At 39.9% G+C, this 16,403-nt stretch overlaps 1 protein-coding gene and 1 pseudogene across 4 annotated transcripts in view; both read right to left on the minus strand.

The window, feature by feature from the left end:
• Positions 1-7,758: 7,758 nt before the first annotated feature.
• On the minus strand, positions 7,759-8,419 carry LOC133866179 (uncharacterized; annotated as a pseudogene).
• Positions 8,420-8,879: 460 nt separating this feature from the next.
• LOC133865732 (nuclear-pore anchor) overlaps positions 8,880-16,403 on the minus strand; it is a 78,966-nt gene continuing 71,442 nt past the window's right edge. For 2 of the 4 annotated variants that reach the window (XM_062302185.1, XM_062302184.1), the window contains exons 44-48: positions 15,174-15,241; positions 14,983-15,090; positions 13,548-13,652; positions 10,649-10,826; positions 8,880-10,475 (exon numbers count right to left, since the gene is read on the minus strand). In XM_062302185.1, the coding sequence (XP_062158169.1) occupies positions 9,097-10,475; positions 10,649-10,826; positions 13,548-13,652; positions 14,983-15,090; positions 15,174-15,241 (1,838 nt within the window). In that variant the 3' untranslated portion in view covers positions 8,880-9,096. The remainder of the gene's footprint in view (positions 10,476-10,648; positions 10,827-13,547; positions 13,653-14,982; positions 15,091-15,173; positions 15,242-16,403) is intronic. The other 2 variants (XM_062302187.1, XM_062302186.1) reach the window with 2 other exon arrangements.

The following is a 16,403-nucleotide window of genomic DNA, read 5'->3' on the forward strand; positions in this document are numbered from 1 at the left end:
CTGAAGAAGGGAGAGGTACCAACATAGATCTAGTTACAAAAGTCTCAATTAAAGGATCAAATCACAAATAAGCAAAGAGACAGTAACCCATACAAAACCAATGGAGAGCAGGATGGCGGCGTGCAAGGGGGCAAAGACAGAGGTGGTGGCTGAGCTGTTGAGGTGATGTTTAGAGAAAAAAAAAAAACATAAGGAGAGAAAGAAAAACAAGAGAAAATAGAGGGAAAGGGAGGTGGGAGGGAAAGAAATCCATCCCTCCACCCTTGAGGATCATTGAAGGTAGAAAAAAAACCCTCACAATGAGGTGAGAAACCTTACTCTTAGAGAGAAGGTGCAGAGTCTCTCTATAGAAGAGGAAAAAAAAAACTATGGTTATTGCTTTTAGTCATAGTTCCTTACACTCCAATTGTCGGGGACCTTTCTTTCAGAACTTCAACATGGGTTTCCTATTCAATGTTCCCATTTCAGACAATATAAGTGCAACTTTCCTATTGTGGTAATCTCGCTTGCTTTAGTAGGTTCCTCAACTAAATCAACCAAGAATTTTGCCTATTCGACTTCTGCTCTCAAACCGCATGCCTTTCACGTACCTTTTTTATGCCTGGGAGTGAAGAAATTATTGATTGATCCATTCTTCAGTTTTTCTATTTTAAATTGGCACGATTGTGGCCACCCCAAGACACAACTCCCTACCACCTTGCCCACGTGGCAACTTCTATTTTTTTTAATTTTTTTTTTTAAGAAAAAAACCTAAAACTGGGAAAAATTGGCCATTTCTCCCCCAATTTTTCCCCCATGTTGAAACTCTCTCTCTCTCTCTCGCTGGCCGTCCCTCTCCAGCATGTTAAAACCATTTCCCCTCTCTATGCCGGTTGTGACTTCATTAAACAAATCTTGGTGGGGTACACACTTCTCGGCGGTGTTCTCTATCTCTGGCAGCATCTTTAGGGGCATTCTCAGTCTTCAGCGGTGGAATCCATCTCTGGCAAGGCCTATTTGTATTCTCTCTCTTTCTCTCTTTCTCAAGCATTTTTATGGGTATCCAGATGTTGTATATTGCACTCTCCAGGGGTATTCTATAGACACACTCCCAATCACACTGTGGTTGTTTATGATTGTAAATCAACGTTGCATGAAGAGATCCACGACTCAAATTTCTATTTTGGGCATGCAAGGGTAGGGTATTAAACTTAGGAGCTTTGTACATAAAACATTGATACTCACAATTTATTGGCCAGAGTCTCATATGAGGAAGACTCTGATAATGAAGAAGATGCAGTGGCAATGTTGGCCAAGAACTTTGGGAGACTAATGAAGAATGACAAATTCAAGAAGAAGTTGACCGAAAGACTGAAGAAGGCCCCTAGATAATCTGAGCCTGAAGAAGCTGAGAAGAAGGACCCGAGAGGTCCTTGATGTTTTGAATGCTCAGTCTTTGGGCATATTCGGGCTGACTGTGGGAATCTCAAGCAAGGTAAAGGGAATGCCTACAATGCGACTCTCAGTGATGAGTCAGAAGAAGAAGAAACTGCTGCTCAAGATCAGAAATGTTTAGCCTTTGTGGCTCCACATGAAGACCAGGAGGATTCTCAATCCTACTACTCTGAGCACAATGATGAAGACGGGGAAGAACTCAAAGAGGCCTATAAAGTCCTCTATGTAGAGTTCTTGAAGTTGAGGGAGACTTGCAAGCAGCACATCCATGAGCTGAACAGTATGCAGACTGAGAAGAGTTCCTTGGTGCTAAAAATTCAAGACCTAGAGGAGAAGCTATTGGAGACACAACTACAGTTGGAGAAGGTCACTGATGCGAAGCTTACCCACATGTTATCTATCCAGAAGAGCCCAACTGATAAAACCGGGCTCAAGTATGTAGCTTCTTCCTCTGATATCCCCTCTACTTCTAAGGCTGTATTTGTCAAGCCCATAGTCCCCGAGCCTCCATCCACCTGCACGAATAAAAGAAAGGAAGTAATTGGTGGAGATGTTCCGGCTATTGCAAAGGCCACTTAAAAGCCTTCTACCATTAGAAGGCCTTCTATATGCCACCATTATGGTTTAAATGGTCACATCCGAACCCATTGCTCACTTCTCAAAGGTCAGAGATCAAAGGTCAAGAAGGAGTTGCCAAGACAAGCTACATTCGGCACTAGACCTTTGGCCCGGCATTAGCTCCACGGCATCAAGCCCCATGGTATCAAGCTCCTCAGCATCAATGGCAACAGCAGCTATTTGTTCCTACCAATTAGAATGGCAAACTCAAGACAAATAAATCAAGGCAATACATGAAGAAGCTACAAAAGCCTAAGAGTGACCAATTCTATAAAGAGCTGCCTATGTTGATGCAAAGCATGATAAGGTGGATGGACCACCAAATGAAGGCATGTCAACAACCACCACTAGGAAGGCAAGTATGGGTCAGAAAGGATGAAGCCATTCACCTCTTGAGGGGGAGTGGACTCAGCTAGATGGTGAAGGTACAGATGCCTAGGGTTTGGTTCCTAATCCTAGAGCATCAGGTTTGATCGCATTGCTTTGTTTTCTTCATGACATATTTTGTTTACCTTGCAATCTAGGAACCATTATTGTTTTCCATTGTTTTCTCGTGTTGTCTTGAGAAACTTTTGTAGGTACTATTGGGGGATAACAGAAAAAGCACGTCGGACGGCTGCTTTTTTGTTTTGGTAATTCTGAACCTTTCTCTTTGAGAACAGGTTTGATCTTGCCACACATGCTAGGTTTAGTTTTGTTTCTTTGCCTTTAAAGCATGTTTTTATTGTATTTCATTAAAAAAAAAAAAAAAAACTTGGAGGAGAAGATGCAGAATTTTTTTTTTCTTGATAGCTTTTCAAATATTACATGTGTTTTTGTCTGATATCTTAGTTCATTGTGCATTGGTTGAATATGCTTATATATGATTGAAATTTTATGCCTGATATATGCTAAGTTTTCTTGTGCATCTTAATGATAGATAGTTACTTTTCCCATGCGAAGAAAAATTGTGCACTATCAAAAGATCCCCTAAGGTACATTTTTTTCCTCTTTGATTTTTAGCTTTTGGAAATTCTAATATGAAAGTTTTTTTTTTTTTTTTACTAAGATGGTCAAATTGACCAACTCACTAGTTGAACCTAGAACCCATGGCATTCTTTCTAGGTTGTAGCACTAAGTGATAAAAAGCAAGTTAATTTCAGTTATCAGAATAATAAAAAGATCCACTGCTTATTTTGCTAAATCTGTTCTTAAACTTGTCTATAAAGAAACAGTCAGTGACCAAATCATTGCGGAAATAGACGGTCACTAAAGGGCTAAGTAAAAGAAAAGTGTTGTAGCTTAGGAGGAGTGTATTAGATAAGGGTGGCTAGGGCCTAGTAAAATAAGGTTTGACTTTTGACTGATCTAACATTGATTTTCTCTCTTGTTTAGAAAATTCAGTTGCTTTAAATCATATCAGCGAACTTCATACCTTATTGAGAAAGTTTTCGCACACACACGCATTGTATGAGTTGGGTAATCTATTTAAATTTTCTATCTGGAGGGAAATTTGTGCTTATTGAATACTTAACTCTCAATTATATCTTTGCATATTTTTGAAATGCTATTTGACCGCTTTATCAGTTGATTATACATGCGTGTTCTGAAACTAATTTTAGAGAAAAATATTTTTCTGCAGATTTTCCTCCAGTTTCATATTTTCAGTGTGAAGTGCCCTGACGGATCTACTTTTTGGTCTGGATGTGTATAGCTCAGATGTCCATATGGTTAAGTGACACGTCCAGATGCGCGCTGTCTTGCCAAGGGCTGACATGGCAGTGACCATCCAGATGAGTAAGTTACTTGTTCGGACGGATACCCTACTGGTTAAGATCCGCATTCTTTTCTCCCCTGTGCCGCATCTCTCACTTTTTCCTCTCTTTTCTTGCTTTTTGGTGCATTTTCCCATGTTTTCTCACCAATTCTCAGCCTATTTTGTCCTTTTGTGCATTTTTCTCTCTATTTCAGGCATTATGCTCTATCTTTTATATTCATTTCAGTTTTTTTTAACAGTTAGAATTTTATGATTCTTTTGGAATATTTTTGTTGAGATAAATAATGCATGGATTTGCTTTTATTTTTTGTGTCTGGTGTTGGTTTTACTTTATTTATGTTATCGGATTGCTATTTTTCCTTGTGTAATTTTTTGGGCATCCAGTTTACTTCCGTTATAATGCTGAATTTTTTTTTGGAACTAATAAATCTAATTTTATTGGTGTTATTTTTTTGGCAACTATTTGGGTACATTTTTTGCAGAACTATGTCTGCTAGCAGCTCTCAGCACAGAGTTCGACAAATGATAGAGGAAGGACAAGCTGCCACTATGGCTAAAGTGGCAAACAGGCAAGCACTCGCAAAGAGGAGCGTACTCAGAGCTGATATTATGAGGCCTCCATTGGATTTCATTATTGAGAGTATCGAGGCGAATCACTGGGGATACCTATACACCTGTGTATGTCCTATGTATCCCAGGCTTGTTCGTGAGTTTTATGGGTATCTAGAGGTTATTCAAGATGATGACTGTGGGATCATACTTCAGACCACTGTTCAAGGGAAAACCATTCAGATTGATCCTCAGGCCATCAGTACCGTCATTGACGTTCCAGTACAGCCTAGTTTTGCCAATCCGTTCTCAGAGGTTATTGAGCCTTCTAGCATAGAGCAGCTCCGGGATTTCTTTGGTGCTCATCCACAGGGTGATGAGCGTGCTCATGCTCACATCAAGATCGGTGCCTTCTCTGCCCCGCACCGGCTGCTCGTAAAGATTATTTTGTACAATCTATGGCCCATAACTCGTAGGAGTGAGCTTGTTTTCAAAAGGGCTCAATTTTTGTATGCTCTATGTATGAGGATGCCTTTCTGCTTGTGCAAGCACATCCTCAACCGTACACTGGAGATGAGAGATGATCACTTTACAGGGCTTCCATTTGCGTGTTTGGTCACGAAGTTCTATTTTTAGGTTGTGACAGACATCTCTACTGAGCCCAAGATGAGAGTACATGATCCTCTTGGGAGTTAGACACTTATGAAGTCAAATGCCTAGCTGTGGCATGAAGGTCAAGATGGAGCTCCTCAGCCTCCTCTAGTTCAGTTTGAGCAACCTACTGGAGCTTCCTCTTCTCAGACTGCTCCTCTACCTCCACATTATGACGCTGGATTTGCTCAGGTTATGGCTGCATTGAGCTCTCTTCAGAGGGATGTCAGCTCTATTCAGGGGGAGGTCAACTCTATCAGTGTTAGAGTTGAGCAGTGCTAGCTAGATATCCAAGACTGTCTCGAGTATCATCATCCTTCTCATGATGATGAGGATTGAGTGATTGTTTACTCTTTTTTCTTTTTTCTTTTTGTGTTTTGTTGGTTTATTTTGAGACAAGTTTTATTGCTTTCCTGTTGTGGATATTTGTAAACTTTTATAACTCTGGATTTTATTTACTCTGTTTACCCTTGTCCTGCTGAGACATTAAGGGAGAGTATTTTATAGCTGGTTTTTCTACTCTGTTTACCCTTTGTCTTTTTGAGACAAAAAGATGGCGTATTTTTTATTTTGGACTGGGAATGCTATTTTAGAACCGGTCAAGTGATTTTTGTCCCAAAATGGCCAAATGGGGAGTTTGTTAGTTTGTGTTGGTTGCATTCTGTTTGACAAGATTACTATCTAGTAATGTTGCTGTCATTATCAGGGATGCCGTATATTTCAGAGTCTTCAGTTCAGAAAAGATCTTTCAGATGTTCAAGGAAGATTCTGTGCAGATTCCAACTCAGAGAAGTTGGATCCCAAGTTTCTGCCCGAGCGGCTCAATTATGCGTCCAGACACCTTTCAGTGTTAAGAAGTCATACAGTTCAAGATTGCATCAGTTTGGACGTCATGACAACATGACCTGACGCACTTTAGGGTTTGAGAAGATTCCAACTTTCCTTCCTTCACAGACACAGAGTGGGAAGACAGCTAGCACTCGTCCGGACTCTAGGGAAACATCGTCCGGACGTCGAGATCCTTGATAGGGAAATTGCGTTCATACACTCTGCATCCATCTGGACGACAGGGCAACACCGTCCGGATGCGGTCCTGATATGGCAATTATGTGCAGACAAAGTGCAATTGTCTGGACTCTAGGGCAATACCGTTTGGACGCGGCCTTAATATGAAAACGCGTGGAGGGCATTATGGAAAGCCTGTTGCATAGAAGACCGTCTGGATGCTTAATGCTTCCTTCCGAACGCCACCTAGAGAAATTAGAGATAGACTCGTTTTAGGTCTTCTCAGCCTATAAATAGAAGTCTCTAGGCATGTATTCTTTACAGAATTTGGTACTAAATTGTTTATAGCTTAGAGAGGGTGTTTAGGGAGATATTGTGAAGATCCGCTAGCTCTCAAGCTGTTGCTGGTGTATTGTTGCTGTACTTGTATTTAAAGTCTATCTTAGTGAGGAGCCCTAAGATAAAGAAATCCATAGAACACCCTTTCAAGTAAGTGACTTGGTTGGGAGGCGTTCACGTTGGGTTACGTGTGAGAGTGCAAGATACGATCGTTGCATCGGGTATGTGAGTGTTACTTTCTTTGTACTAGCTTTGTCATTTCATAATAGATTTCTTGAGTTTGGTTACCCCGGAGTGGTTTTTCTCTTAATTGAGTTTCCATTTCGTTAACAAAATATCTGTCTCTTTTAATTCCACACTTTTGATATTTTGTTACACGTTGCACACATACACGGTTAAATTAAAAGTCTCTTTAATTTTCATTATAGATCTCTCTTTTTGAATATCTTTGTTATGGAACAATGTTATTGTTGATTTTGTGGTCATTTAGGTTCCATTGTTATGGACTGACTCGAAGGAGGGTGGTCGACAGCCAAGAGAGAACCAAGGCCGCCTAAAAAGAACCAATACTGCCGGTGGCTTCAACGGCGAGAACGACAAGGGGTTCGGATGAAAAGATTTGGGGGAACATGTTTCCTCCATCGAGCGAGGGATTCCAACACCCCCCCCTTGGCCCATGTTAAAAATAAATAAAAAATAATAAAAAATTTAAAAAGGCCACGTTGGCAAAGTTGTAGGGAGTTGTCTTGGAGTGACAAAATATCATATCTAGAACTGAGTTTTGATCCATATCTAGTTTCTATTTTTTAATTTGGCACTGTTTTGACTGAGCTTCCAACCCTTGTATTTTGTATGTTGTGTTCCCTTCTCTTTCATTCTCTAGCTAATGTATTCTCAATTTACCCAAAAAAAAAAAAAAATTAAACAAAAAATTAAATAACATTAACAATAGGAAAAACACAAAATTAACATTCCACAAACAACTGGGTAGGCTTGGCAATTCGGGTTGGCGGGTCGGGTTCGTGTTAACCAAACTGACCTGATTACACAATCGGGTCCGACACAAACCCGACCTGACTATTAATCAAATTGAATCCTTAAACCCGAATACGACTTGATTGCCAACCGAGTTACCAAAACATGACCCAGGTAACCCGTTTACTTCATTTGATTCGTTCGAATCGTCCGAAGAAGAAGGATTGTCTTCGTCTTCATCTGAAGAAGACGAGCGTGAAGCCCATCGCATCCAAGGCATGGCCATGAACTGGTGAACTAAAGCCAACTGGGAAATCGAAACATGCACTTCATCGCATCCAAGCCCATCGCATCGATTCGGTCCGAAGATGAACCGGTCGTGGTCCCTGACTCACTGGTGTCACCACACACAATTCTTTTGAAACACACAATCAAAAGATTCAAAACCCTATGCTGGAAGAACCCCAAAAAACCCATCTCTCACCATTAAAATTAACTCCAAAGATTAGAAAAAAACAACAGAAAGGAAGAAAATTCAAGTGGGTTTCAAATCCTGAAACAGAGTATCCCACTTGATCTCCTCAACTTCAGTCAACCAGTACCCATCATCGCTGCTTTCCATCTTTTCCTCCTTCCAGAGATCATACACCACAGGGCTCAAATAATTGTCAACACGAGGACTCCCATTTGTGAGCAACAGCCTCCCTTGCTTCGCCGTCTTTTGTTCCTCTTCAACATCGCTCCCTTCCATCTCATCCCATAGCCAGGCCTTGGCACAACCACGAGAGCCAGCAACTCCTCTGAGCAAATCCACGTACAGTTGTATTTGGCTAAGCACCTCTTTGTCCGCCTGATCGCCACTAGAAGCCTTGACAAGGAACACGGGCTTGCTCCCTTCTCCTTTCTAGCAAGCTTGAGGATCTCCAGCCCGTGTTTGGCTATGGAAATCCCCATGCACTGTAGAAACTCATGGTTGACATAAAATAAATCTTCTTCGAGCTCGTTGTGAGCAAAAGCAAGACCATACTCGTAAACAAGAGATGGCAATGGTAAATTTGATGGAGGCGTGAAGTGAAAGTGTGAAAGGTCGATTCGTTAAAGGAGGTGTGAAAGAAAGACTGAAGGAGGCGTGAAACTGTGAAAGTGAAAACTGAAAAGAAAAGTGATGCAGCTGGGGTTTGTTTCAATTTTTTTTTTTTAATAAACGGGTTATAATCGCGTTAGAGGGTCAACCTGTGGGTTGACTTGCCAGACACGGTTATAATCGTGTTATAATCGAGTTGACTCGATTATGACCCGAACCCGATTACCCCAAACCCAAACCTTGTATTTTTGTGTCGTGTTCGTACCGAATTCACGAGTCGTGTAAAAAATTGTCAACCCTACAATTGGGGTCTTGGTTTCCCCCCTTAGACCAGCATAGTTCAAACCCCAAGCAAATCGTTGGAAAAATATAATTGGTGCTCGGAGTTGCAGGTAATAGCAAGACCGTAATCTCAAACAAGAGGGCAATATATCAAACAGAAAGTAAGAAAAAAGAAACACTGCAAAATGCCAAAATTGATTTTACATATTACGATCATCCATAGATAAACGCGTCTGCATGTATGTACTTACTATAAGTTCTTTCTATAAACAGAATGCGGAGGTAGAATCTTCCTCTAGTGTCTGAATCCGACCATACACTAAAAAATGTGACTCCACATTAATTCACAAACAAAGAAAAAAGGAGGATTTAAATAGAGACGAGCGGGCGAAAAGCGCCAAGCTTAACCTTGTTCACTGGATGATTGTCCCCGTCCTGCACGTCCACCACGCGCACCACGTCCACCTCGACCACGTGGTAATGCTCTTCCACGGCCTCTTACCACTGGAGAAACCACACCTAATCTTTTCGCAGCATTCTGCCTAGCTCGCTCAGAAAGGTTCACTATAGTAGTTGAAGTGCTACCTGCAGGGGATACCTGTCTTACCACTTCCGCTTCTGTAGTGACGGTTGTACTGCCTTGTTTTGAGACAGGACTAGCTTGTTCTGAGACATCAACTTCCGCAGCAGCACTTGCTGAAGTATTCTCGACTGGAACAGAGAGAGCTTCAGTGACCTGATCAGCCTCAACTGCAACTTGGTCGTTTCCATCATTTGATTTATCGGAACCCTCAGCAGTCTCCTCAGTTACATCATTCTTCTCATCATTTACACCCTCCAGAGAACTTATCTCACCAAGCTCCACTGCTGCAGCAACTAAAGCTTCGTCATCAGCCCTAGCCGGCGAAGCCACTGGGGTTGCAACAGGTTCAGCTTGACCTTCCACTATTTCTGGGCTCCCCATTGTGTTGGAAATATCACCACCACCCTCAGGGTCTGCAACATCAGGCACGAGTTCCCCCTCTTCTCTATCACTTCCAGATTCCATCATTGACTGCTGGTTCTCTTGCTCAGCTTGATCCTTTGGCCCATCATCAGAAACCATCTCTGATCCACCTGGTCTATCCAAATTCTCTTCTAGAACATTGTTCTTATCACTCTGCAATTCATCTTGACTCATGCCATCTAATTGTTCTTTAGCCGCCTCAGCTTTATCCCCAGAAGTGTCGACCTCTTCCTTCTCGGCATCCATTGCTTCCTCATTTGAACCTTGAAGCAACTCATCACCACCGAATGATTCTTCAGTAGCTGGTAGAATTCCAAGATCTTCCACAGGAGCAGAAAATTGTCCTCCAGCAATCTCTTGGGGGGGTTCTGAACCTTTGGACTTCTTCAACACAGGTGCTGCCGCATCAGAACTGGCTTCTCCATGGATGACTGACTCTTCATGCAACTCAGAAGCGGATGAAGATGCTATACGTTTGCGGACCAATGGTTGTGTTTGTAGACTAACCTGTCCCTGATTTTCTGTGTCACTAGAAGGTGCAGGTTTGCCCACAATGTTAGTTCCTTCCACCTCTGACATCTCTATATCACCCTGTGGATCTTCAGATTTTACAAGACGTGGCCGGACCAACTTCCTACTTATTTTTCGGGTCTCAACATTGGTTTTGGGGAAAGTGAATCTCTTCTCACTTTCTTCAGTTACTTTAGCTGGCAAGCCACTTGTCGCAGGCCCCATTGAGGATACAAAACTAGGGGCTTGAATGGAAACTATGGGACCTGCAAAGGGGAATTAAAACTTCAATGAAATACGAAACTCACATCATGCACAGAACTTATTGCAGATTAAAAGCCAGACAAAAACAGGGATTAAAACCAGGAAAATTAATGGTGTAACAAGTTGGTGGTGGTTGGGAGAGAGGGAGAAAAAAGAGGGAAAAAAACTAAAGGACCTGCAGAAGCTGCTGACGAAGTGTCTGCAATTGAAGAGGTGTCCACTGGAACACCAGGAACTCCAAGTTCACTGTAAACTGAATGTGCCGCCCTCTCAAAATTTTCAACAGCCAACACATAGGCACCAGCAGAATCATCCAGGGCAGTGCCAGAATGAAGTTGAACCACAGAAGTACCCTGGGAAACATTAATGTAACAGCTTGCAGTTCAAGTGAAATAGAAACAAAAGGCAGTACCAAAAGATGAGGAACGCAACAAAAATAAATGTTAAATTGAGAATATGTAATCTAAATGTAAAATGGTTCATGACAACACATTATGTATTGCTTATAAAATGGCAGATGTTTAACTGGCTTACATCATGAATGTCATGGGAAAGACGCTGCTGTTTCCCTACTATCAGAGCAAATAAACTTTGAAAGGTATAAAACATAAAAATGGCAACATGAAAATGAAATCCAGAATATGCTAAGCTTCGTTGGCATATTTTAGGGTTTGAGGTAGGGTATTATTACTGCTGCATTTTTATTTTTTATTATTATTTTTTGTTTTTGCCCTTTTTGATGTTGCTGGAACCATGTGGTATGGTTCAGAAACTAGCCTGATTTAAATATTTGTTCCCCTTGCTATCAATGGGATCAGGGATACTTCCAGCAAGAAATATATCGAAGAGTTGGCATCGGGCTAGCCGAAAATCCAAGTTTATCAGAAGCTTGGTCTAAAATTCCTGAAAAGTAAGCTTTTTATGATTATATCGGGCAACAATCCGGCAAAGGGGTAGGGTTGAATTTCTAATCGCATAGCTTCATAATAATTCTGTTCCACATAGTTCATATTGGGCCAACATCTATTATGGTTGTCATTTTTTATTCAAAGAATCTCCATTCCAGAACTGTACAAATCTCTCTTCGCTATTGCAAGAATACAACGATCAAAGACCTATCGCTCATCTGTTCTGCATATTACGAAAGCTGTATCGCATGAAGGGGGCATGCCACAAGAACGTATTTGAGTGGTTTGACAGTTTTCTAGATGTTAAAAACCATTGGATAGATTACCTTTAATTGGAATTGGAAGCACATCACATTATCGCAAGGTAACACTGGTAAGCCATATGGTGGTTAATTCGTTCCCAGGCCTTGTACACATTACCCGTTACACTGGGAGCTGGCTATGCATGATGTCATTACCTTAACCACAAGGGGGATGCAGAAGGCAAGGCTAGTGGCTGGAGTGAAGTTATAACAACGAAACCTACTTTCTTACAATTATGAGGTCCATTCAAATATGAAATCCAATGCTGGAAATACAGCATCCCACTTTTGTTTACAACACAGGCTTCGATACATTTCGAAATCGAGAAATTTCTATTAGAGGGAGTGCTATCCAAGAAGAATTAGCTGATTTTGATTTGCAAATTATTACAGATTATTTGTTGGCAGGAAAAATAACAGACGAATTTTTACTTAGATAGAGCTTTGATTTGATTGGTATTTATTTTCTCTTAGTGATTGGAAAGGAGGGTGCCTGGGTATGTTACAGAAAGGGAAGACAAAGGTGGTACTTCAAATGGCGAAGAGAGGCACTTTGGTAGGGAAGAAATGGAATCATCAAGGGTGACTCCTTTGTTGGCAAAATGAAGGGCTAAATAGCGCTAGGGATTCTATGTGTAGGTCTGGATTACGAACGCCGAAATCCTAAATATGAGAGATCCTTCAAAATAGAGAAGGGCGGGCAGGGTTTCTGCAAAGGCTCAAGTGCTTCATTATGTACTGTTCCATGTAAACACCTAAACCACCCTCCTTAGGTAAGCAGACTTGGTCTGAAGCTACCAAAGCTCCTTTGGTGCTCAATCCACGGCCCATCCAAAGAAAAGTCCTAAGAGTACTCTTCAGTTGTTTAATCATGGCCTTGTGCAAGATAAATATGGAAGACCAATATTTGGAACCAATCCCCTCTCGGTCCTGCCACCACATTGTAGAGCTGGAAGGAACAAGTGGAATCAAGGTGTTCCAATTTCGGGGCTTGCACCGACCATCTATTGAACCATGGATAAATGGCCACGACTTAAAAGGACAGCCCAACAGAATCCTAAATATGAAGGATACCTCAAAATGGAGAAGGGCGGGCATGGTTCCACGTACTTTACACCTAACCCCCCCTCCTCCTTAGATAAGCAAACTTGGTCCCAAGCTACCGAAGTTTATTTGATGCTTAACCCACTGCCTGTCCAAAAAGAATCACTAAGAGCACACTGCACTTGTTTCACCATGGCCTTGGGCAAGATAAATATGGAAGACCAATATACTTGAATTGCAAAAGAGATGAATTTTCTCTGCTAACTACATTTTATATAGACTGGAGGCTAAAGAAATACTAAACTAAGGCATACTGCCGCTACTAGAGAAGGCCGATTCATTCTAGGCGTCCAACCTAAAAAGCTCAAGCCGCATACCCAGCAGAGTAGCTACATCCGCCAAGGCATCATCCCATCGAGGAATCATAGATTGGAAAGCGCCTTTTAAACCAACCCAATCACCCAAAAGAGAAGAGAAGGGACCTATACAATCTCTGGAGGGAATGAGTGGAATCAATGCATTCCAATTTCTAGCCTTGCACAAGCATCTAATGACCATGGACTAAATGGCCACTGCCTGAAAGAACTATGTCCAATGGACCCCCACCCCCCCCGGGAGAAAAAAAAAAAAAAAGGTACATCTCACGCATAGGGTAGAAGACAGATAGAGACATCCTCAAATCAAGATCTTGTATGATACATTGATGTAGCATCGAGATTCAAAAGCTTATTCCCTTTCCCACCTCTCCCCAGAATCAAAATGACAACAAAAAAATAAAAAATCCAGAAATACTAGATTGATAGTTAAGTAACATAGCTACCTCTGGCAAATTGTCTCTTGCATGCTTAAGCCTTTGAACTTCGTCTGAGAGCCGCTTCATTGCCTGCTTATGCATCTCAAGTTCAGTTACGAACTTTGTTTTATCCTAAGGTTGCAAAAAAGATATATCAAATTCAGTACTTTAAAACACGTAATGTTGAATCAAAAAAAAGAAAAAGAAAAAAGAAAAAAGAAAAAAGAAAAAGTTGAATCGAAATTGAATTATAAAGAAACAATCAACCATTAGTTTAAAATGAAGCAATTTAAATCTTATGTAGCATCCATTTTCTTTTTAGAACCAAGAATGTTTTTCTTTTTGAAACTCTCTTCCAATGCCATATGCAAAATAGAAAGATAATGTAGCTGCAACTATTCGTCACTTTGTTTCTACTTTGACATAGACTGAAGAAACTAAACCTAGCACTATTCTTCCCTTTTATAAATGTATTCTTTTTTTTGATAAGTAATTTAAAATTCAATAAAAAGCGCAGAGGGGTGCAACCCTAATACACGGGAAGTATACAAGAGAGCCCCTAAATGGGAGGAACAACTAATAAATTAAGAAAGTCTACAAAAGTAGAAACACCTAGGTGGCAAAGATGGGGTGCTATCCATAGATATAGCGTGTTAAGAAGACGCTTCCTTAATACTACCATTACAGTCTCGACATCTTCAAAAAGCCTCGCATTCCGCTCCCTCCAAATGCTCCACAAAACACAATGAGGAACTAAACGCCAAACATTTTTTGCTAGGATTATAAATGTATTCTTTCTTGGTCAGTGAAGCAATGTTTTCTATTTTGGCCTTTAAATGTTAAAAATTCTTTTACTGAAGATGGCAACTGAAATACAAATTATGTTATGTTGATAGCCTACTTATTGCAACTTTATGTACTTTGCTTCACCTAGGCTCATGCCTCACAACTTGTATTTTAATCCTTTACTAACTCTGTTTCTTTCCTCTAGGTGGAGCATTCTCAACCACAATGGATATAAGGGGCCTCCAAGAAGATATTTAGCAAGATTCTTTTGCTGATAGTCATAAAAAATTAACCAATTTTTTTCCTCCGTTAAAAGAATTTCAGCTTCATTTTAAGTTTGATTTTAAACAGGCATCTGGTTTAGACTAGTTAATAAGAAAAACCAAATGCGTATTAATATATATTGCATTTATTGTTCTTTATTTTAATCCTATGCACCTAATTTTATACGCTCTTAAAAGAGGTTGACAACAGTTGTCTACATCTTGTGATTAATTGTAAACCCCATGAAGCACACACCAATCTTACTGCATGACTCAACAAAAAAAAAAAAAAAAAGATGGGCCTACTAATCACCATTGCCTAAGGGGTTTGAGAACCATGAGCATGCAACAACCAACATAATAGTCCAAGTCTAATGAGAAAAATATCAGTGAATGACAAACAAAAGGAAAACCTGCTTAACATTATTATAAGAATCCCTTATTGCCTTCTCATTCTTCAAACGCTTTTCCTTCTCCTTCCTTAACTCCTCTCTCTGCCTCTCCAAATGTTTCTCCAGAGTCTGGGCAAAATGTAGAAAAAGTGAACAAATGATAGTGAGAAAAGCAACACAACAGGGGGGGAAATGTTGATTGTTGGATGAACCTGTATCTTGGTGTCTTTCTCCTCCTTCATGGCCTGTTCACCACTACTATCACCAATTGACCTTTTCCCTGCAATGCATGATTGGAAAAAAATTAGAAATAAATAAAATAAGACCTTCTGACTGAATAGTGCTACAAATCTAATATCTATCTAATATAAAATATAATAGCAGAAACTAAGGGAATGTAAATCCAAGGGAGGCTAAAATTGTTACAACTGGCATTTTAGGGTGGCTAAAATTGTGACAAGTGAAATAGCTAACACGCCAAGGATTTTCATAGGATGACTCAAATTATATTATATTTTTTACTGTTGAAAATTTAGAACTAAATGTAGCCTTACTGATCACACGAAAAGTTTAATAAGCATGCATTATATGATAAATTAAGATGATATGTACATTGAATTTATTAATGGGCAATATGACAAAAGTCATGTCCGTTAAAAGGCTTAAAATACAATTCATCTCCTATTTAAATGTACCACATAATGGAGTCTTTTTAGTTTTCCAACAGATGTCTTTTTATAACAATGGATTCATTAGGGTAATTTAATGTAGGAGAAAATTAAAGAACTCATAATTATGACTCTTGATAGGTGGAGTTAATTTGGTACACTACATAAAGGGCTCCTGGTCCCTCTCATCACTAATGCATAAAAGTCTACGAGGTCCTATCACTAACGTTAGAAGACAAGGTGCTCTTCTTAAATTTCATGAAGGTTAAAGTGTGAAGGCAAACTTTGCTCTCTTAAAGGTTTATTTTATTTGCAAGATGCCTCAAGGTATGTTAACTATTTAATTCAATTTATAGTATTTTATGTATGAAATTAAGTCAAGGATCTTTGATTTCCCAACACTTATAACTTATTCCAGAATCATACAATGCTGCACGTGCATCTTTATAAATTTGTTTTGGAAGACATAAAACTCCCAAAAAAATTATCCATAGGTTATAAGAAAAAGGAAAGGTGTCCACAATCCTTCACCAAATCCAAATTTGAATATGCTACCAGGGTTACAAAAGAGAACAGACTTGCAGAATTGCTTGAGAAACGTGAAGTGGGTGAGAAATTTGCAGAGCAAGGCTTCAGGAAGTTTCTTCTCAAAGTTGTGATTGATTGCTAATTTCATCTTACACCTTTATACCCTTTACAATTTTTATTTTATTTTTTATTTTTTATTTTTTATTTTTTATTTTTTATTTTTTTCATTTCATTATTAACATTTCT

Source organism: Alnus glutinosa, chromosome 4, assembly GCF_958979055.1.
Source record: "Alnus glutinosa chromosome 4, dhAlnGlut1.1, whole genome shotgun sequence".
Taxonomy (NCBI): Eukaryota; Viridiplantae; Streptophyta; class Magnoliopsida; order Fagales; family Betulaceae; genus Alnus; species Alnus glutinosa.